The sequence below is a fragment of the Sciurus vulgaris genome (assembly GCF_902686455.1).
Source record: "Sciurus vulgaris genome assembly, chromosome: 11".
NCBI lineage: Eukaryota > Metazoa > Chordata > Mammalia > Rodentia > Sciuridae > Sciurus > Sciurus vulgaris.
The window spans coordinates 106,729,043-106,752,668 of record NC_136472.1 but is presented as its reverse complement, the minus strand read 5'-3'; the positions used below and the strand labels follow the sequence as shown (position 1 = coordinate 106,752,668).

At 38.5% G+C, this 23,626-nt stretch overlaps 1 protein-coding gene across 1 annotated transcript in view; it reads right to left on the bottom strand.

Annotated features, from left to right (window-relative positions):
* The window catches only part of POU2AF2 (POU class 2 homeobox associating factor 2), a 40,299-nt gene that overhangs the window by 11,062 nt on the left and 5,611 nt on the right, over positions 1-23,626 (bottom strand). Inside the window, exon 2 of the mRNA XM_079101663.1 lies at positions 20,145-20,251. Coding sequence (XP_078957789.1) covers positions 20,145-20,251 — 107 coding nt within the window. The remainder of the gene's footprint in view (positions 1-20,144; positions 20,252-23,626) is intronic.

Here is a 23,626-nt window from a genome sequence, read left to right as displayed (position 1 = left end):
AGGAGTGGGTACAGATCAGGGTCCCCTCATATTTGCATGATTAAACCATAGATATAACCCATGCTGTCAGGACCCATGTTGTCCAGTGTTACCCTCCAGTTTCTGGCTCTCGTCTAGCTGGGTTTTTCCTTCAAGGATTGTATCAACCCTTATACCGTCTGTCTTCTGCCTCGGCCTCCTTTCCAGCATGAGCTGGGAGTGGCAGGGTGGTAGCTGTCCTGGGTGCTGCCTGGGGAGATGTCCCATGTTCTTTTCCCACCTTTGCTGCCTACTTCCTTAAACTGCTATGTCCAAGCTGTGGCCAGGAGGAAGGCTTCTTTGAATCAAAGTATACATGCCCAGATTGATGTGAGGAACTTTCCAGCACCAGAGCTGCCCATAACTACCAAAATAGCACCCTGTTCTCCCCTCAGCCTCCGTCATCAGCTTCCGTGGCTCTGCCTCCTACTTCTGCTCTAGGCCTGGACAGAGTCCAGGATTTGCCCCTGTGTCTGACACCGTCCCTTCACCCTTGATGACTCAGCTATAAGAGTCTTCCCCGTTTCCTCTTCTACCCCCAATAGTCACTAGCATCTTCTTTCACTCCCCCTCCTCCTTTTGGCATGGTGTAATTACTACCATGGAGCTATCAGCACTGTCCTCTCCTCAACTCAATTTTTATATCAAAAGGATTTACAGAGATTTTACAAGTCTAGTTGACTTTAAAAAAAATATTTGATAAAAAGAAGCCTCTTCTGTTCTTTTCCCTTATGTAATTTTCCTTCTACCTGCTGTGGAAATTATACACTCTATTTCCATTCTTTATAGTTACTCATAATATTTTATCATGCAGTTTAATAAAATCTACAAATAGCATCTTAACCCTGTCACTGAAAGACAGGAAGCTGAGGACATTAACTCCTACCACTCTTCTCCTAATTTTCATGCATGTGCTGTTTTCTTATAATTTTCTTTTTTTTAAATTAAAACTTCATGAATGATCATTATCATTTTATTAAGTAAACATATACTAGGTTTATTTCACATGTTTACCATTTTCTTTGCTGCTCTTCTTCCAGACTTTCTAGATTCATTTCCTTCTTCTAAATCAATTCTTTAGAAAATTCCTTAAGTGTAGGTGGTTTTGGTAGTAAACTGTTTCAGGTTTTATTAATTTGAAAAATACAATTTCTTTTGACCTTGTACTTAAAAGATAGTTGCTGGATTTATAATTATAATTGTATAGTATTCTTCTCCTCTGTACTTACAGATATCATTCCACTGTTTTTTGGTGTCCATGATTGCTATTGAAAAGTCTGCTATTAATCTTACAGTTCTTGTTTGTTGCAATCTTTTTGGTTGCTTTTAACACTCTCATTGTCATTAAGATTCTTCAAGTTCAAGTCATTTTATCAAGAGGTAGATTTCATTTTGTTTATCCTGCTTGGTGTAGGACATACTTCATTTGTCAAGGGATTCATTTCTTTCATAAATTCTGGAGATTTTTCAACCATTATCTATCAAATATTGTCTTATTCTGTCCTTCTGAAACTGTTTAGATATATTTTAGACCTTTTACTTTTATTCTTTGTATTCCATAATCTTTCTTTATTTTCTTTATATCCCTGATTTTCTGTTCTTTATTTTTGGTTAGATTGATATGGATTTCTTCAGATCTATGTCTGATTCACTAATTCTTCTCTCAGTTGTTATTATTTTGCTATTTAACTCATATATTAAGTATTTTATGTTGATTTTATATTTTTCCTTTTCTACATATTCCTTTTTATTTGTCTGCTTGGTAATTTTTGATGGACTCATGTTGACTGTTCATTATTTAAGTTATTGTATACTTTGAATTTGGTAATTACAGTATCTAAAAGTTCTGTGAATTTAAATTTATTGCTTTTGATGACTCCTTCAGAGTGGTTTGGTTCTTTTATGTATTGGTGATCTTTTATTGAGACCTATCTGGTTGTGTGAACAGCTGGGGTCCTAAACTGAGGTTACTTTCCCCAAGAAGATTTCTATTTATAGTTCTTGGGAGCTGATTTCCTTTCAGGTTCCCTGGATTAATCCTAGAGTCCCCAGGATGAATTCAGCATCCCAGCTTTGGCTATAGCTCAAGGACTGGTCTTTGCATGTGAAGAGAATTTGGATACTTGTCCTTAGAGAACCTTCTTTTTAACATGATTACCTTTTATCATTCAACGTCTAATTTCTGCCAAAACTTTTCCCATCTTCCAATTCCAACTCTGTTCTCCTACTTCCAGATCTAAAGATTTTCCTTACCATTTCACCAGCTCAAAAACTCATTAAAATTTGCTTTAAACAGAATCTGGCTTTGTTGTGGGTATGCTCTCTCAACCTGAGACCATCTAGCCTCCCTGGAGCAGAATTTTTTTTTTTTTTTTGCAGTGCTGGGGATCGAACCCAGGGCCTTGTGCATGCAAGGCAAGCACTCTACTGACTGAGCTATCTTCCCAGCCCCCTGGAGCAGAATTGAATTCCTAAATATTGGACCTTGATGTAGATGCCTTATTGGTGTTTACACAACACAAAAACTTTTATTTTTCTATGATTCTCCTAGCAGGGATTTAAATTGTAATAGAAGTAATTCATAAACAATAACTAGTAGTAGTTTCATAAACACAGTTAGGCTTTATTATGCTTTAATATGTTATATGTTTTGTCTTACTTAATTCTCATGACAACCTCAGAAGATAAGTAATATTATTTTCATTTTACTGATAAGGAAGCTGAAGCAGCGAGAGTATAACCCAAGTTTCCCTCTGGGAAGAGGCTGGTTGTAGTGGTGGCAGTGGATGGATCAAACAAGGACCTCTCTGATTTTAGTGCCTATGATTTCTTAACCATTAGTTTCCTAGGCATTTTAATAACTCAAAAATAAAAATAGGAAAGCATCATTGTTTATAAACACTAGTATAAAGGAGACTTACGGACGTCCAGAGAGATCATATGATTATATAAAAACTTATAAAGATTAAGTGGGATTGTATACTCCCCTGTCTGATTATATATCTACTTCTTAATTTTTCAAGTGATATTCTATTTGAGAGAAGGACTTTATTGAGGCATAATTTACATATAATAAAATTCACAATTTTTAAGCATATAATTTGGTTTATTTTGACCCACCACCATGTATATAATATGGAACATTTTCATCAAATTAGTTCTTTTGTAGTAATAATTGGTACCATCCGCTCTGTGGTGGACTGGGAAAAATTTTGATGGATCATATAAAAATAATTGATAGTGCACCTCTTCAGTTCATCTCATAGAACACAGAAGAATTCTAAGGGAAGGATTTCCTGGACAGATTTCAGAGCTGATGTTATTTCTTCTTCTATTCAGAGTTTATAGTTTGGGAGACAAAAGCCTAAACCCGGGGCCTTCAGCATGCACCTTAGCTGTCATTCCCCATGTGAAGGGAAACTCACATTCTTATCTTCCTTGTTCAATACATTACGTTCACACAGTTGCCTCTCAACCTACCAGAAATCATATTAAAATGAATATCGAAGAGCCCATAGCTTTTGACCAAGTGGGATGGTATATAATTTTTATTTTGCATACTGCAAACAACAGGATCCTGCAATGCCAGGTAGCCAAATTTAGAGGTCTATATTTGAATGAAATTTGCCAGTCTGAAACTTCCTGTAGCTAACACAGCAGCCTCACAGCTGCCCCAAAAGCCCCTCCATGAAAATGAGTTAATTTGAACTAATAGGTCACCAAGGTAGTAAAGTGATAAGATTAGGAGTTTCCCTTGAATACATTTATTATCCTTTTTATGACCCTATAATATTTTTTGGTGCCAACTGAATTGAAGGAATATATTGAATTGTACTAGGAAGAGATCTCTTACACGCCTGACATTTTTCACACTGCTGAAAAATTTTATCTTCAAACTTGAGTTAAATCATTTAGAAAGTGTTCCCTTAAACCTAAAGATATTGCTACCAATTCTTACATAGTGATAATTGTAGCTACTTGTGAATAGGAGGAATCTCTCTCCAAGGAATTCACAGTACTTCATTCATTTAATTTCTCATCATTTTATATATAGTTGGGAGGAAGTAGAACTGATGATATTATATTGAACATTCTAACACCACATCTTTTTTTAAAAATATTTTTTAGTTGTAGGTGAACACAGTATCTTTATTTATTTATTTATTTAGATGTGGTGCTGAGGATGGAACCCAGTGCCTTGCACATGTGAGGCAAGCACTCTAGTCCCAGTCCCTAACACTACATCTTAATGTCTGAATTTAGACCCACCAGATATCATATGATTTTCCTCCAACTTTAAATTGAATGTAAAGATATGCTATAGGTTAACACAGCCTCTAAAGGAGTACCCTTGTTGAACTAAAGACAAAAATAGGAATAGTGAATTAGATGCTTTAGTTAATGTGATAAATATGTGGTGAACCAGGGTCATTCTGATTGGTGTCAAATTTTATTGGTGATTAAACTATCCCAAACAATTCTAACAAATTTTATTACTTTTGCAATCTTTGAAACAGGTTATGACCTGTGGACCACTAATTTGTTACTTTTTTGGGGGGAGTATTGGGGATCGAACCCAGGGGTGCTTAAGTTAACTTGCTGAAGCTGGCTTTGAACTCATGATCCTCCTGCCTCAAACTTCCAAGTCACTGGGATTATAGGCATACACCACCATGCCTGACTTGGGTTACATTTTAAATAAAAAATAAGAAAAATACCCCATAATGAATAGAAACCATACTCATAAGCATCTACTATGTGTCAGGTGCTTTTTATAATATTATCATGGTGGAAAGCAGGTATTCTCTGTTTTACAAAAGGAGAAACAGAGCATCAGAAAAGATAAGTAATATACCCAAGTTCACACATCTGAATTAAAGAACTAGGATTAAAACCCAAGACTGAACTTTCAAGACATAAAATGTGCACTAGTCCCTCAATTGAACCACAGGGAATTTTTGGCCAACTCTACGTGGAAGGTATAGTGCTGAGTTTTGCAGGTGCTAGAAAAAAAAATGTAATCAACTGCGTAGATTAGGACCTCCTTAAGGAGACAAGTCATCTGTGGCAGATTATATATGGACTTTCTTTTGTAGCTCCTCCCATCAGGTAGTGGAGTCTCTCTCTATGTCTTGAATTTAAGATGACTTGCTTAGACCAAAAGAAGATGGCTGAAGTGATATGTAAGTTTCAGAGTCTAGGCCTCAAGGGGATTTGCAGGTTTCAGCTTCACCTGCTTGAAATGCCCTTTGACCTCCTCAAAAGGAAGCTGATCCAATCTCCTCATCTGTGTGGAAGTGAATCCAGGGGCTCCTGCTGATATCCAGCAGTACCTACTACCAAATCACGGAGGGAGGTCTTTCTAGACTTTTTAGTTAAATGCAACTGCCTGAGGGAGCGCTGGGGAAACAACAAAGGAACTTCCAGTCTGCACACAAACTGTAAGAAATAATTAACTATTTATTTTCATTTATTATTGTTTTAAATATATTGTTTTAAACTGCTAAGATTTTTCTCGCACGGCAGTAAGTATCTGATACAGACATGCCCAAGAAACAGTTGCTTGTGATACTTAACAGTATGCACCTAGTTTCTAGGTATGGGGTCCATGCTCTACAAACTGGAAGTCAACAAAGCAGGAAATTGATGTGTTGAGGATTTGAATTCTTTGCTGAAGCAGAGGGGACACAAAAAGAGAAGCTCTCAAGTGTGAGGAATCTTGTGAACCAAACACCAGGGAGGAAAATCACAGCCTTTCTTCAAGGAGTAATCAGCAAGTTGATTTGTTGGGAGTTGAAATTTCACTTTGCTGATTAAATAAAAATGCATTCATGTGCCTACCGTGCTCTGGGATTGTAGTGATTGACAGAAATATGAAGAAGGATGAGATATGCATTCTATTCTTAGCATATGCTTTCATGGGGAGAACAGTTACACAAATATATATGTGTGTGTGTATACATACATGTGTATATATATGTAATTAGTGCAATAATTAAAATAGGAGATGAGAGGACTAGTATTTCTTGATACCTATGTCCTGTCAGACTCTCTGCCAGGTACTTTATATGTGTGACTCATCATCTTTAGTGAAAACAAATATTTGAGAATTTTATGTACTCTGCAGCATGCTTAATGGTTTACATGCATTTTCTCATTAACTCCTTACCATTAATCAATGAGATAGACCGTTATCATCCCTAGTTTACAGATTGAAAAACTCATAGATGTTGTGAAGGACTTGTCCAAGGTCATAGCACTTGTAAGTGACATAGCCTGATTTTGTACTCTAACCATGATTTTGTGTAGGTAGAGGATTGGAGGTAATTTACGGTCCTGGGAGAAGGTGATTGGACACATTATAATGTAGGTGATGTCTAAATCTTGCTTTGAAGAATGAAAGAAAATCATTAAGCAGATTAGCATAAAGGTGTTGTCCTCATGGATGAAACCAAAGGCTAGAATGCGTGGCATAGCACGTCAGCAACAGGGAAATGCAAGCAGGAAGTGTGAAGACACGAGGGTTGAAGAGAAGCTGGAGGAAGATGCAGGAGCCAGATTGTGAAGTCATGCTAAGGAATTAGGACTTTGTCCACTAGCAGGCTATGATTTCTTAGTAGTGTAGACATGATAAAAGTGGTGTCCTAGGAAACTGAATTTGAGATTGAAATAATGGGTCTGAAATGGTTGATGAGGTGGGTATTGTACTTGATCAGGGACCTGCTGGCGAGTGTCTGATGGGATTTCATGAGGCCATCAGGTGACATTTCTATCTACATCTATTTGGCATTCTTTTAGAGGATGTATCAGCAAGGGCTAATATGTGCCCGTACCTGCTGTGTGTTGCCAGCTGACCGTCCAGGGCACTGTGCAATCTCAGTGCTCTCTCCCTCTCTTCTTCATTACAATCTTCTGGCTGATGCATGTGTGTACAGAGAGGGTTGCCCTGCTTACGAAGGGGGAAAAAAACAAACAACAACAACAAAAAAACCCCACATTCTTCAATGATTTAACTTAATGGTACTTGTCTAGGTCCAATCCTAAGGCCAATACGGATTTTTAATTGAGGAAGGAACATTGAAACAGATATCCTCAAAAACACCTTGTGTCTACAAAGCTAGGCCATAGGGGCTTAACTTTTAAGGAAAAAGCTTACCTGGTTTTGTGCCACTTATCTCCATTATCACCTACTTGGGCAACAGTAGGGACTGTTATCGATGTAAAAGGATTAAGTGGTTTGTTAATGTGTTCAAATGTATAAAGGTAAAATAAGGCAAAAAACCATGCTCAGCCCAGCACAGTGGTGCACACCTTTCATCCCAGCAGCTTGGGAGGCTGAGGCAGGAGGATCCCTCAAGTTTAAAGCCAGCCTCAGCAATTTAGTGAGACCTTAAGCAGCTTAGCGAGACCCTGTCTCTAAATAAAACATAAAAAAGGGGGGTTGTGGCTCAGTGGTTAAGCGCCCCTGGGTTTAATCCCTGGTACAACAAACAAGCCAGCATGTCAAATTCTAGGGAAAGGAATTTACCATGAACACATTAATTTATGTATTTTTGTAATAGCACATGCATGTATATTACATATTTTGATATTCATTAACTTGTTGATGCAACTTAATTTCTCTGCAATAAAATATCAGCAAAAGCTGGATGTAGTGACCGTTGGGATGTAACACAGTGGGCAGGGGACTGGGAAGTTTCACTAGACTTCTGTTCTCCATCTTATACTCTTTGGCTCTGCTTGAAAACTTTACAATGTATTTCTTATGTAATTAAAGCAACTAGGTAATAAAAATAAATAGTCTTTAGGTCTTATATCTTTATTCCAAATCTTAAATTTTTAAAACTGTGATTCCAAGTGTCTTAAATTTCTGGGTTATGAATTATTTTATGTCCTTTGGAAAGCTCACACAGTCACAGAATTCCAACTTTCTGACAATTTCTTACAATTTTACTGTTAAAACTCTCCTGCTTGGCATAAAATTATACCCAGGCTGTCTCTGTGAGAAAGTGATTGCTGTTGCCTAAGTTACAAAATGAAACATATTTTTTTTACCCCTGGATCTTGGTGTGCCTTTGGAATGCTATTTGTATTTATGTAGCTAAGTTAGAACAACAGGAGTCACTGGGATGTACTTTGGCCAGAACAGACTCTGCAGAACTTCAACCCTGCCAGATGGACTTGCCATGGCTGTTTTGCTGCAAAACCTGATTATTTTTGCAAGCTGCATGAAAGAATTCACCAGCAGGAATTATTTTAAATTTCATGACATTTAAAAAAACGACAGAACTAGTAGAACAGCTGAAAAAATAAGTTGCTTGCAAAAGGTTCGCTTTTATTATTATTAAAAAAAATTTCTGCAATTGTGAAGGAGCAGGTGGTTGGGTGGGGAACACAGAAAGCCCTGGAAATGTGGTTCAGTTCTCTAAACAGAGCAGGACAGTGGGCTAATTAAATTCAGACAATGGGCCCTTTAGAAAGCCTTAGAAAATAAAGCAGTCATTCAAATGATGGCCAAGGGTATAGTGTATATCTGTATTCAAACGATGGCATTTTGAGTTTATAAGGCATCGCCTACTCAGAAAAATGTTTTTTTTTAAATTTTTTTTTTTTTTAATTCTTTTTGGGTTTCTGAAGGGGGTTAGTTAGCAATGTTAACAAGCAATATGCAAACTACCGTGCCATGAGACAGAGCAAAAGGTGTAGGGGAGAGACTCCCAGATGGACATGGATTCCCTTTACCAATAATCTTGCAAAAATTACAAATAATAAGAAATAAATTCTGGGAATTCAGAAAAAATAACAAGGGCAATTAATTAATATATTAATTAATATTAATTAAACAAACATTAAACAAACATTTAACATTAATTAAAGAAAAATTGCAGTTTTCCTAAGAGGGCTAGTAATAAAACACAAAGGACAAAAGGTATTTCTAAAAATGTAAGAAAAATATAGTATATGATAAATAAAAATATAAGAAAACATAAGAAAAATAGAACAATAGCAAAGTAGGAAAACATACATTAGGACATCTGATGGTCATTTATTTGCTGTGCCCAGACAGGCAAGGTAAAATTTCACTAAAGCTAGAATACATTGTAGGGTGGGTTCAATATGCAAAAGTTGAAGAGATACAAAATAATCTTGATGCTGAATTCTAGGAAATTAAAGAAGAGCATGAGTATTTCCTGAAATTGTCCTGGGTCTGAATTTTTTTAGTCATATGTCTGCAGGACTTCGTGTGCCTTAGTCCAGAACTGACCCTTTTCCCAGCTACTGATTCAATATCCCATCCACATGTGACTGTGTTCTTAAATCTGACAATACAATCATAACTGTTATTCTCCCTTGAATTTATGTATGGCCAACCCTATTGTATTGAGGCTTGGATAATCAGTTCATGGACTCATATGTATGTTCTGCAGCTGCTGCTTCTGGCCTTTTGTTTATTGTTTAGCACCATTAGAAGACCAAAGAGAAATAGTGCAGTGCATAAATTGTCCAAGTTTTAGTGCTTTGGGGGATGTAGATCTTGATTAAAATTAGATTTCTATATTAGGAAAAAGTCCCATCTCTCTTCAGCATGGAAAATGAAGAAATGAGAGCATTAATGATCTTTCTCCCTCATCTTTCCCCATGTTCCATAGAAGTTAAGGGCCTAAGGAAATTACCCTTCCCTTTCCTTATTGGCTATTGTATTTATTAAAAACATGAAAAGAGGGGTGGGAGGAGTGGGGGGGGAGGAAAAAAATAACAGAATGAATCAAACAACATTACCCTATGTAAATTTATGATTACACAAATGGTATGCCTTGACTCCACGTACAGAGAAACAACATGTATCCCATTTGTTTACAATTAAAAAAAAAAAACATGAGTAAGGTGCTTTTGTGTATATATAGAATTATAGACACCATGGGGGTTAGAAGAGCATCAGAAAGATGTGTCATCAGAGACAGCAGGTAAACTGAGGTAGAAAATGCTGTATTTCCTGGGTTGAGGAGTCTTTCTAGGTCTCAAAAGGGGGAGCTGATATGGTCCCTACCTGCTCAAGTGGGCAAAGTAGCAGCCTACCTCCAGTCCCAGGAGCGAGTCACAGGATATCAACCTCAATTAGGATACCAGCCTGGAAGGGGAGGGGGGTGGGGGAGAGGGGAGGTGGGGCTGGGGAGACAAGTACCAGCCTCAATCAGGACTGGTGGTCACCCTTCAGCACAAGACATAGCAGGGAAGTAAGCTTCAAACAAGAAGAGGCCAGAGAGAAATGGGTTGTGTGAGGTTGGCCCTAGAGATTTCCAGGAGAGCAAATGAGAGGCTTCTGCAAGGTCAGTGTTATGCCTGGACTCTGGATCAGGAGGTACTGTTCAGAGAGGGCTGAAGACAAGGAGAGCCCCAGGAGACTAGAGGTCCGGGAGGGGCAGGAATGATGGAGGTGGGCTATATTCTAGAGACAGACTCTGGGACAGAACTAGAGAAAGTTCTCAAAGGAAATGAGAAGCTTCTTGGGTCTAGTTTCTTCTAAGTTGTCTGAAAATCATAGGAAAGGAAGGTCCTATTGTGGTTCAAGCTGGGTCTGGCATCCCTGGACAGTCTGCAGACACTCTGTAATGACAGGAGAGAGACACGTGTGGCTGGCAGGGAGCAGAACATGCAATTGGAGCCAAACACAGTGTGTGAAGTCTGAAGGGTGAGAGGAGCGAGCAGGAGGACCTGAAGCAAAGTGGTTACTCCAAAGCTTCTCCTTCCTTGCCGTGGCAATGTAAACTTAAGAACACAATACTTTGGGTGTAAGAAAGACTTTATGATTTCCACAAACCTGTGTCAAAAATCTAAGCTCCACTGCTTTCTACCTGATTTTTATTTTCCTCATCTGAAAAACAATTATCAGGGCTAACCTCTTGAGGCTGTTGTGCTTTTGTTGATAAATGAAATGTATTTTAAATAGAGAAATGAAAATAATTTTCAAGTCTCTATTTCAGAGCTCAGTAGTAAATGACAGTTATTATCATTGTGATTTGCTATTTATCCTAGAGAGAGCTGATGAAAGTCACCTCAGCCATGCCGTACATGTTAGTCTTTGACCAGATGTGTCAGGACATTTATAAGCCACATAATCATTTTTGTGCTGTATGTGATTTTCTATTTTCTGTTTTCCTTGCAAACAGGGAATTTATGAACCTCTGGTTGAACTAGAGGAAAGAGGATTTAAATCTTTCTCAGAATAAAGAAGGGGTTCAGCTTGGCTTTGGAGATTGCAGATTGGGGTTGGGGTGTCAGTGGGTGGAAGGAACATTTTGAGATCTGAGAAAATCTATTAAGTCAGGAAGAAAAACAACTGCACCCAGTAGGGAGAAGGGGACACATTGAGATACTGTGAGCATGATCCCCTCCCATGTGTACCACTTTAAATCCTTTTATATGGAGGAAATGTAGGCTTGAGAAAGTAACATTACTTTTTAGGTCAGTATGTTAGTAGTAAATCTTGGTAAAGCTTTTATTTCTTTCTTCCTGCCATTTGGAGCTGAATTTCTCATAAAAAGTTAGCTTATGATGGACAAGTATAATTCCTGGTTTGTTATCTAAGACTGGTCAAGGCTTTGGATATTTAGGACTGTGAAATGGGAGCAACTGAAATTATCTTAACGAAATATACCACATGGGAACCTCAACTCTAACCATTTTGACCTGCAGGACGGAGGAGGGTAGTATTGCTGGGTCAGTATAAAATTAAGATTGTTGTTACCATGTTTATTGCAGCACCATTTACAATAGCCAAGATATGGAGTCAACTGAGGTACCCATCAATGGATGAATGGGTAAAGATAGTGTGGTATATATACACACTGGAATATTATTCAGCTATAAAAAGAAGGAATACTATCATTTGTGGCAACATGAATGGAATTGGAGGACATATTAACCAAAATAAGTCAGGCACAGAAAGACAAAATATCACATGTACACTTGCTCATCTTTGGAAACTAAAAACATGGATCTCATAGAAGTTGGAAGTAGAATAGTGATTACCAGAGGTAGTTCAGGTCGGTGAGGGAAGAGAAGGGCTGGAGAGAGGATGATTAACAGGAACATGGGTGTAGCTGGATAGGAGGAATAACTTCCAATGTTCCATAGCACAGTAGAATAACTGTGGTTGAGAGCATTTAACCATATATTTCAAAAGAGCTAGTAAAAAGAATTTTGAATGTTTCTAACACAAAGACATGATAAATGTTTGCAGTGATGGATACACAAATTATCTTGGTCTTTACGCATTGTATATGTGTATTGAAATGTCACACGATACCCCACAAATATGTATAATTACTATATGTCAGTGAAAAATAAAAAAATTAAAAACCCAATCAACACAAAAACAAGATTGCTAGTTCTTGGTTCTACCATTTTGTTGTTTCATTTACTCATAGTGAATAAAATGTTCAGACCTACAAACTTGTCAAGTGGCCTTTCTAATGGTTTGACATATTTATATTAGAGTTTGTAGTAATGAGGGCGGGGATATCTGACTCCCAAGGCTGCTTTTCAGAGCTCCCATAGTCGGATGTCTACCTTAGTGCTGCACACCTTGCTGGAATATTGATCCAGTGCTGCCATGTGTCTGGTACTATAAAAAACCATAAAAGCTTCCATTTGCTGAACACTTAGAACATGCCATGTGTTGTACCAGGTGCTTTGCCAACATTACCTAATTTCTCTCTCATGGTGCTTTCTGATTTGGATACCACTGTCCCCCTTTACATTAGAAAAAACTGAGTCCCAGAGAAATTGGATCCCTTTCACATGCTAGAGTCATTACCAAGGTCTGTCTTGTTCTGACATGCAAGTCCTACCCATCCTACCACACTGCCATTCTTCCTGGGCTAGAAGCTCCAGAAGGGACAGAGTTAGCAAGACATTAGTCACTGGAAAGGATTTAAGAAAACAAGTAATTACAGTACAATGTAATAAGTATTTATATGATGGAGGCTCTGGGAGTAGAGAGTAGTGTCTGAGATCTTACCAGGCAGGCCTGAAACTGAATTTTGAAGGATTGTGTACCAGGAAGGCCTCCTGACAGTCTCTTCTATTCCTCCACTCTGCAGTAGAAGTAGGTTCACTCACTGCACGAAGGGAGCTAGAGCTCCCCTTTAGCCTAGTCTGCTGGCTCTGTGTGTTCTGTTGGGGCCTTCCAGCCCTGCTCACTGCTCACCAGTCATCTTTTTCCTTCAAAGCTTAGCTCCAGGCATACCCTCTTCCATGGAGACTTCCTCTACCCCCGGTCCCTTACCCCTTCTGAACCTATAGTGTTCACTGATGGTCACTGTCACATTTTTGGCCCTTGGAGCAAAGCCACCTGGGTATTTTAATCACACATTTCATGTACAATTCCTTCCCCCACAGCTGAACTGTACATTTCTTGAGGCAATGGAGTTCTTATTGCTTTGAATACTAACCAGCATCACTATTTGAATGCAATGTTTTTAACAGCAATCACATTGATTAAGCACCTATTATGTGCCACACCCTTGGCAAATATGAAATACAACCTTTATGATAAACTTGCAAGGCAGAATTATTTTCTTCCTTTAACAGCAAGGTTAGGTAACTTTACCATCAGCACGTAGTTGGCAAGTGGCAGAACTGAGATTTGAATTTAGGTTGTCTGTTTTTTTTTTTATTTGTGTAATCATAAATTTACATAGAGTAATGTTGTTTGATTCATTCTGTTATTTTTCCCTTCCCCCCACCCTTCCCACCCCTCTTTTCCCGCTATACAGTCCTTCCTTCCTCCATACTTGCCCCCCTCCCTAACCCTAACTCTAACCCTAACACTAACCCTTCCCTCCCCCCCATTATGTGTCATCCTCTGTCTGGATCCAGAACCAAGGCTCTTCAGCATGCCATGCTCCCTGGGTCTTAGGGGGCGAACTTGAGTAAAGCAGTGCTGGAGGTTTCCAGGTAACAGAACAATCTGGAACATCCCCTTAAAGATGTTTCAAACTGGGTACAAGGTAGTTGCTAGTTCTTGCACATTCCAGTTTAATTTAAATCCTAAACAGCCATATGGACACATTTGAAATATGAATAGCAAGAATAAAGAACATAAAGGAACAGGATGAATGTTTTAAAGCTGAAATCTTAAAAATGGATACTGAGTTGTCATGCAAAGGATACAAAGTATCAGTATGTAGGGTGAAGAAGTCTAGCAATCTCACATAAATGTGGAAACTACAGTTGATAGAATTGTATTGTTAGAGATTTTTGTTAAACAAGTAGATTTTATCTTTGTCACAGGGAAGTAACTATGTGAAATGATATATATGTTGATTTGTTTCTCTATAGTAACCATTTTACTGTCTATATGTGTCCTGTAATATCACATTGTAAACCTCAAATATGCACAAATTTATTTAGAAAATGAGAGGAATCTTAGAGACGTGGCCTGTCTCTGCTTCTATTGACAAGGACACTGAGACTCAGAGAGGAGAAGGGAATTTTCCAAGACCACTATTGCCACAATGATGGATTCTAGGAGACTAAGGAAGGGAAAGTTTCTCTCTGGGGTAGGAGAAATGTCTTAAATGAAATGTTTTCCAAAGTTTCAGGGAAGTTAAAGAAACTTTGAGATGACATAATACACAGTTTCCAATTGTATATTTCTTCCCTACTACTTCGCAAGAAATCCAAATTACAGATCTGGACATCACAATGTTTATAGTCCATGGTAACTCAAGTGTGGCAGCTGAGTATGTAACTAAACAAACTTCCAACTAGTAGTCCTGATACAAAGACAGTGATTAGGACCTGAGCTAGCCAGAGCACATCTGGTCTAGAGTTAGGGCTTGCCTACATCTCTCCAAGATCAAACACTCTCAATGATTCTGTTCATAAATACATAATATGACACCCATTTACCTTATTCTCCTTCAAATTTTTCCTTCGGATATGTACTATCATCACATTTCTTTCCATTACTTAGTGTTGTCACTCCAAAAACAATTAGGACAAATAATTAATGAAGACTTCCAGCTGACAATATGGCTTTTTCTGAGATGTTCTTGACATAGAGATTTAAGCAGTTAATTTAAATTTAAAGGACTTAAGAAAACGTAGAAAGAGAAAATAATTATAAGTAATTATAACTTAAGAAAAATTGCTTCAGGTGGGTACAAGCGAATCCTGCAAAGTAGAAGCAGTTAAATTTTGCCCTGTTAGCTAAATAACGTGTGTCAATGAAGGCCATAAAATTCAAATATATTTCCTACGTGGGATATTCCTCCTCAACATTTTCTTCAGTTTAGGTTTCCAAAAACAGAACCAGAAATCTTTACTTATTTTTCTTCATATTTATGTAAAATATTAACTGTAAGGAACTTTCATACTGATTTCACTGTTGTTACTGACTGGAATTTTGACAAAGGAGCAGAGCAGGAGAACTATTACTATGTCCATAAATCACAAAACAACAGAAAAGATTGAGCCTCAGACCTTGTTTCCAGGCCTCTTCTTAATCTTCTGCATACCACACAGCACTCCTCCATTCTCCCATGCAATTTTAATTCTAAATCAATTTCCATTTCCTACTCAGCAAGTTTTTACAAATTTCCCCTCATGCCAGCTGTTGTATGCTCAATGATTTTAAATGAATCTTTATCACAGCTTCAGAAAAACTTGATTAGAAAGCTAAATAGCCTGCAAATTGTTCACTGAATTTTGAAACAAAACTGAAAAATTGCAGCTATTAGACTTCCTGCTTCTGTTTTTGTAGATAACAGAGTTTATTGAATTTTGTGATGTTATTTAAAAAAAATTCAATGATTAGCTTTTATGGAACTCCATTGAAATAGTGTAATTGAAAAAAATGGCAATCAGAAATCTAATTATATACTTTTTGGTACTAGATGTTGGTGAATGGCTCATATTTATTTATTCTGGAAGAAGACCTATTAATGTGGTAAATAATAACGCAGAACAATTTGAGAAAGAAAAGAGAAAAGGCATGATTTTAGATGCACACAAGAGTTGTGAAGCCATAGAATTATGGCTAAAATGTATAGAAGTGTTTTTAATTTCCAGTGTTTGGTGAAAATCTCTTTGATGCAAGCTCTTTGTTTTTAAAGTGGTGTTTTTCTACTTTTCCTACTGCAAAGATGTGAAAAACATTGCATGGTATCAAAAACAGATGTTCTTCAGGGAAACTAGTAAAGATGGATCTGCATGGTTTGTGTAAACTTGTCAGAGTGTTGTCACAAAGAGAAGAGCCGTGATTTGGGTAATTCCTTCCTGAAGCATACTTGTCCCCAGGGACAGACATAGTTTTCATAGTATGTGTGCACTGGTTTTCCAGGACCGCTGTAACCATCAGAATCTATCTTCTCCTAATTCGGGGGAACGTGCGCCCAAAATCTGGGTTAGCAGGTTGTGCTCACCACAAGGGTTGTAGGGGAATCTGTTCTCTGCCTCTCCCGACTTTTGGTGGCTGCTAGAATTCCTTGACGCGTAGCCTTATTGCAATTTCTGCTGAAGTGGTCACTTCACCTTCTTTCGTGTCTTCTCTGCTTGTGTTTCTCTCAAAACTCCCCTTTACAAGCATCCAGGTGATTGCATTGAGTGCTTCTCAGGTAATCTAGGGGAAGGGCCTCTGTGCAGGTTTCCTAACTTAATTGCAAATTTTCCCCTATGAGGCAACATTCACAGGTCCCAGGGATTTGACAGGGTTCCTTGTTTTTTTTTTTTTCTCCCTCCCTCTCTTCCTTCCTTCCTTCCTTCCTTCCTTCCTTCCTTCCTTCCTTCCTTCCTTCCTTCCTTCCTTCCTCTCTCTCTCTCATTCTCTTTCTTTCTATCTTTCTGCCTGGAATAATATAGTAAAGCTGCATAATAGGGCCTTGGGTCACTAGTCATTTTGTCAGCCCAAAATTCTGAGCTGGCTTCATGGATGGCTTCCTTATGTGCACTGAGATAATAGACTCATTGTCTCCTAATATGAAAAAAGGAGGTAGTCTCAGTGTTACTCAGAGCCCTAGCAGTATCCACCCACAACATGTTGCTCTGTGATTCCTGTATACTTCACAGCAAAATAATGAACTGTTCACCATCTAGTACTAGAAATATATAATCAGATTTCTGATTGCCAATGTTTTTCAATTACACTATTTCAATGGAGTTCCATAAAAGCTAATCATTGAATTTTTAAAAAAATTACATCCCAGGACTAAGGTGGGTCTGAAGAGTGGATGATAAATGAATATGGTATCCTCCTTGAGATTTTCAAATATTCTAGAAGAATGGGTGGAGGATGAGACATGAGCAGGTAGATGACATTGTCACCTCATTGAGATGCTGTAAGTGCAAATAACCCCACATTTGAATGTTACATATTCGATGACGCAAATACAGACGATTATTTAATTGATGAAGTAAGATACTAGCACTGAAATGTTGAGTAAGTTGATGGGAAGACAGTAAAGTCAGAGCTTGTACCACCTGTGTGCTGGGTGCCTGAGAGTCAGTTACTACTGTGGTTAGTTCTGTATGATACATTTTTATGTCTTTTTTTTCCCAATTTTTCTTGTTTGAGTATAGCAGAGATTATTCTTTGCTAGTCCACAATGTTCTTTTCTTTTAAATATGAAATTAGGAATCAGAAGATGTGCTGTGCTGCTTGCTAACTGGGCATCTTGGGAACAATCACTGCCCTTCTCTTGATCTCAGCTTACTTATCTATAAATGGGATTGTGAACATCAGCCTCACAGGTCAGTGTGTCTGTGAAGTGAGGTATGCATAAAGAGGTAGAGCTTAACCATCCTTACATAAGTATTGCAGCTTTCACGTTACATGGTTTTACTGCCTGGTCTTTTGTCTTTAGCACTCAGTCTAGTGCTTGGTTTTATGGTTTTGTACTTTTTAAACATGTAAATATTTTTCCTTTCCACCAGGTTACTTGTTTAATGGCATGCACTATGTTTGTACTTCATGTCCCTTGAACCCAATTTCTCAATAACTCAGCATCACTCTGCCAGCAACAATAGCTCAGCAAGTTCCTCTCTGAGAGACAGAGCCTTGACTGTGGTGTGAGACTTTGATATTTACTCTTTGCTCTGTGGTAAAATTTGTGGAAGGTGATGTATGAAGCCTATATTAAAAAATGACAAAAAGATTATTCCCTGATCCCATCCCAATAACTCTGTGTTAGAAGACATGGGATAGTCTCAGGAATCTGTATTTTAAAATGAAATAAAATAACATGACTTTTTATTAATTATGCTTATACCATTTTATCTTTTAAAAAGTAAAAACTTGAAAACTAAAGAGAAAACACAAAATTTGTGACTTGAACATCACAGATCTCGGACAAAAAGTCACATTAGGTAAATTTTTAGTGGGGAAAAAGCTTATCTACCATTTGGATATGCAGTGTGACTTTGTGACTCTTACGTCACATGTGTTTTTATAGAACTCTGGCATGGTGCTCTGTCGTTTGCATGGAGTATTGATGATGGCAGCAACGTGTGGGTTACCTCTTCTCTCACACTGGGCGGATACAATGTGTGCTCCTTGACCGTGGGTCTTACCATTATGCGTGACTTCTACCTTCCCAACTGACAGTTCACCTGGAATTTTTTTTCAAGTTTTATAATTCATTTCTTTCCTTGCCAAGCCCTCACATTACTTCCACTTGAAGTTGTGGTTCACTTTGGGTAGACTGAGTTCTTTCCCCCTCCCTCTCAGGAAACTAGGCTGGAATGATATTTTTAACATACACTCTAGATGCTTTTGAGCAGGCACCACGAGAAACACCAAACAAGGAGCAGACAAGAACTGATTGTTCAGATTTCCCTCTCGCAGCTAAGCTCCATTTGTTGAGCTTGGAGAAGTGGCTTAAAAGAGGATAGCAGAAAATGAGCAATGCAGGATGTTCTCGGATGAGGAACTTGGATCTGGAGTTGATTCACTTGAAATGTGTTCCAGGAGTTTACTTTTGGAGCTGTGTTGAACACAGTGCCCACTCTCAGCAGACATGCCAGCGTGCATCAGCCCCTGCACTAGAGCCTGTAGGTGGCTGCCCTGTTTATTTCTGGTCAACTGAAGATGCCCAACATATACCCAATGTTCTTGTTATTGTATTGCACTTAGTAGAATAGGTGGTTATTTATAAACCTTGATAGCCAAATACTATTGCCATTCTTGAATCATTTTGGGGGATCTCGATGAAACCACTGAAACATTTTAGGCACAGAGCACAGACATCTATGAAGATATAGGTAGGAGACAGAAGTTTTAGACTCAAGTGCTAAATACAATAGAAGTAACTTCTAATATTTTAAAAATCTGATTTTACTTGGTATAGAGATAATTTTTTTCTAAGTTACCACTGTTGGATTTAGAAAGCTACATGAATGAAGGTCAGTGTTATTTCCACAAACTGAGCCTTTGTTAATTCATGTCTAGGGGAAATGAAAAATCAGGACACATCATCTTTTCATTGCCACCAACTAAAGTGACCAGTCAATCAGATCACAAAACTCTTAGAACACTGTTGGTAGCTAAAAAATATGCCATGATATTAATAACAGTTTAGAGATTTTTAGATTATAAGGAACCCTGGAGTTTATTTTGATTAATTCATTTCATGTGGGGCCAAAGAATACAAGTGACTTTTCCAGGGTCACACAGCTGGTCCTTGGCAGGGCCATGATTCCCTCTCTGTTCCTAGTCTTTCCACTCCACTGTGATTTACATAACATACAGCTCTGAGGGAATATGCATTCAATTTCTAAAGGCATATAATCAATACAGATGAATAGAGATATAAAAATTCTTTCCCCAAACTGGCGTGCAATAGGATGAGGAGTGAAAGCTAAGGTGGAAATGTTGACACCACTGGGTGAGTCAGGAGACTAGCAAGGGGGTGTGCTCTGCAGACAAAGATTGTTCATCTCAGCAGAAATGAAAAAAAAAAAAAAAAATCAACGTTATTCTATAGTGTGTCAGGTAAATAAGAGCTTTGCTCTTGAGAGTATCAGACCCAGGAGGAGGAGATTGGTGTGTGGAGGAAGGAAGCGGGGAGATAGCCAACCTTAATGAAGGGCTGGAACCCTAAGGCATGTGTCAAGTTGGGACTCACGTTAAGTCTGGAGTCACTCTGCCTGGATCGTTTTTCTGCCAGGAGATCTTTGACCGTGTGCTTCACTCTCACGCCTTGGTACACTCGTTTGCTGTAATCTCCTGGGACTTAAGCAAATGGAATAGTCACAATCAGACCTAGAGGGGGCAGTTAGGCCAAGCTCCCAGGGAGGTACTCAGGGTTGAGAATCCTGATGCTGCTTTCCCATTAGAATGGAAGAAGTCAGGAATATGAAGAACCCAAACCCTGCTCCTTGATGGAAACTCACCCAAGTGCTGTGCAAGTAAAAAGAGGAAATACTCTTGCATCTTTTGCACAAGAGCTCTTCAAAATGCCATCTTTTTTCTCTACTCTGATTTGTCAAGATTTACTCCAGCAAGATTTATAACTTATGTTTTAATTACCAGACAAGGGATCTGATGCAACTTGAATTAATGCTTCTTATTACATGAGATAGAAGTTAGATTTGCATGACTTGGGTCACAGACTGTACGGCTGCCCCATCATCTTGGTACCTGATGCGAGGGAGCAGATCTACCAGATGATCATGTTCCTGAGAGGAAAGTCATTTGTTATTTGTTTATTACATTAAATGAGTGTGCTTTGTTTTAACAAATATGGTGATTGGACATGAGGAATTACTGCCTTAAAACTAGGCCAAAGATAAGGAAAGAGTTATTTGTTCATTTAACAAATAATTTTTGAGCACTTACTACATGCACTTACTAAAGAAATCATAGTGATTTGCAATTCACATTAACTATTCCACTTTAATCAAGAGGAAATTACAGGGAGATATAGAGAAAACCTATCTCCATGGTTCTAAAATTTGTCAACATCGCTTCTAGGGGTGAGTGCGTTGTCACTGGGGATGATCAAGCAATGACCAGAAAACTGTTTGAACTCTTCTAGAAAACATTTAAGCACTGAGTTAGTGGTTGAACTAGGCACATTTTAAGGTATATTTTTCCTATGAAATTGGTATTTTGTAGTAGGTTGGATGGCTTCAATCCATTTTAATTGAAGTGTGGATGGCTTACCAGCCAAGTCAGAGGGGACAGAATTTAGCATCAACATATGTGGCTGAAGTTATTAATATATAAATGTATAAGGCACATAACCAAAAATATTCTCTAATCTGAATTTACAGATACATTAGACATATAAATCAAACTGTATCACAAAAAGAATGGGAGGCAGAAAGAAAGGAAACAAACAAAACAACAAAAACCTGAAGTTATAACCAGAGGCAGGGTGGTGCAATGGGTGGAGGCAATTGCTGGCCTGAGTCAGGGTTTACATAGCCACATGTTAGTCACTGACTTGGGGAAAAAGTCACAATTTTTCAGTTTCATTTTTTTCCTGTTAAAATGGATATACTATTTTTTTTGCCTTATTCAGAGTTTTATAAGTAAAAAAGAAATACGCATATGAAAATGCTTTGGAAACTACCAAGTTTCATACAAAATACCTGTGCCTATAAACCCAGGCAGTCCTGCTTGAACAAGAAGGGGAACATCTGAGTGATTGATGGTAGGTTTGGACTTGGGCCTGTGGAGGAGGAGGGGGCACGAGTTGAAGAAATCTATGTTCCAAAACATAATTCAAAGAAAACTACATGCAATCTGATTTCAACAAAACAAAATTGTTTGTATGGTCCTTTTGGTCTAATTTTGACAGGATTTGGTCTGTCTTTTAATGAAAGAGACTTGAAGTACTTCTTTCAAGTAAGTCTGAGACATAAAACACAGTGACCAGAGGTTTGTTCCAAAGGAATCTAAATGTTGCTTCTAGAATTGGGAGATTATTATTATTATTATTATTCTTTTGTTTTTGGAAAAACCTAAGTCTACATTTATTTATCAATTATTTATTGACTATTTTCTATGTATCAACAGAATACAGAAGAACATGCCATCTAGTGAAAGAGAAATAGTTCATAGATTATTGTAAAGCAACAACAGAAATAAGCCTAGGATATTCTGAGAAACAGAATCCACTACTTCCTGTGGGAACAGAGAGAGGGCTGGGGCAGCCTCTGAGCTGAGGCTTACACTGGAGGCCTCGGGGAGGTGATGGTAAGATGGGCAAGAACATTCCAGATGTACTGGATAGCCTGGGCAAAGGTCCGGACTGCAGAGCAGAAAGAGATGTGAGGGGGGAAGTGGCCGGAAGTGAGCCTGGGGAAACAAATAAGGTTAACTAACCATGGTGTTTCTGGAATACAGGAGCGTGGACTTCATCCTGCAGGCAACGGGCCCTGGAGGCTCTTAAGCAAGGGAGTGGTGTGTGGTTAGATTTGCATTTTGGATAGACTCTTCTGGCAGCTGTGTGGAAGGTGGATTTGAGAATCACAAAGCCACAGGGAGATTAGTCAGAAGGACTCTAGAATAATTCAGGCATAGGTGATGGGGTCTGAGATAAGCAGGCAAGGATCAGAGAGATGTGAAAATTACATAGATATGGGAAATAAAGGAGAGCGAAGACTTCAGGGAGATTCTCAAGCTTCCACCACCAGCTCTAGGATATAAGTTTCAGAGTCATCATGACACGGATGACAATGAAACCAGGGAGGAGGATGGAACCCCCAAGGGAGCCTGTGACAGGGTCACATGATGGCACACAGAGGAAACAACCATGTGTCTGGGACTCTGGGATGACAGGCTAGGGTACTCCCAAAGGCTGAGAGGGTCAGCATCTTGAGAAGGCTGAAGCACAATTTCTGACAGGTTGATTGGGAAGCTTCACACTGAATGACTAAAGATGGAAATCTGGGGAGCATTCACATTTGAAGGGTGTCAGAGGAGGGGAAGAGAGCTTTATGAAGAGGACATGCAAAGGCTGGTTGGAAAAGATCCAGTAAAAGTCAGGGGGAATAAGGCATGTAGAACCTGGGAGAGATTTTCAGAAAAAAAGAAAAAAAGTATCAGATGCCAGTAAAAGTGGTCCAGAAAGGGAAGGATGGAAAATCATCCATTGCTTTCAATCCAGTGGCTGGTGTTGACCTAAGCAAGAGAGATTTTGGAAGTGTTGGTGGCTAGAAGCCAGATAATAATATCAGGGGAGGAGGTAGAAATAGCAGAGAGAGATGACTACTTCTTGAAGTTTGAATGAGAAGGGGAAGCAAGAGATTGGGTGATGCTTGGAGGGAATTACATTGTCAGAGAGAAGTTTGCTTTTTTTTTTTTTAATCTCTTTATGTATTTATCAGTAGGAGGGAATTGAGGATATTTGAATGGAACTGGGGGAAAGACTAAAGATTTAAGAAAGAGGGAAAATGATAGAGGCCTCAAAGAGGAAGAAATACAGTGGAATCAAGGACACAAATTGGTCCTCAGCCTCTGATATTAAAATCAGGAAGTGTGGGAAAGAATGATATAGCCAGGGACTAAGACAGCCCCAGTACACATGCAGCAGCATGGAGTAGGAGATAACTTGCACCCTAAAGGTTGGAACAAGGCAGGGGTCAGAACCAGAAAGAC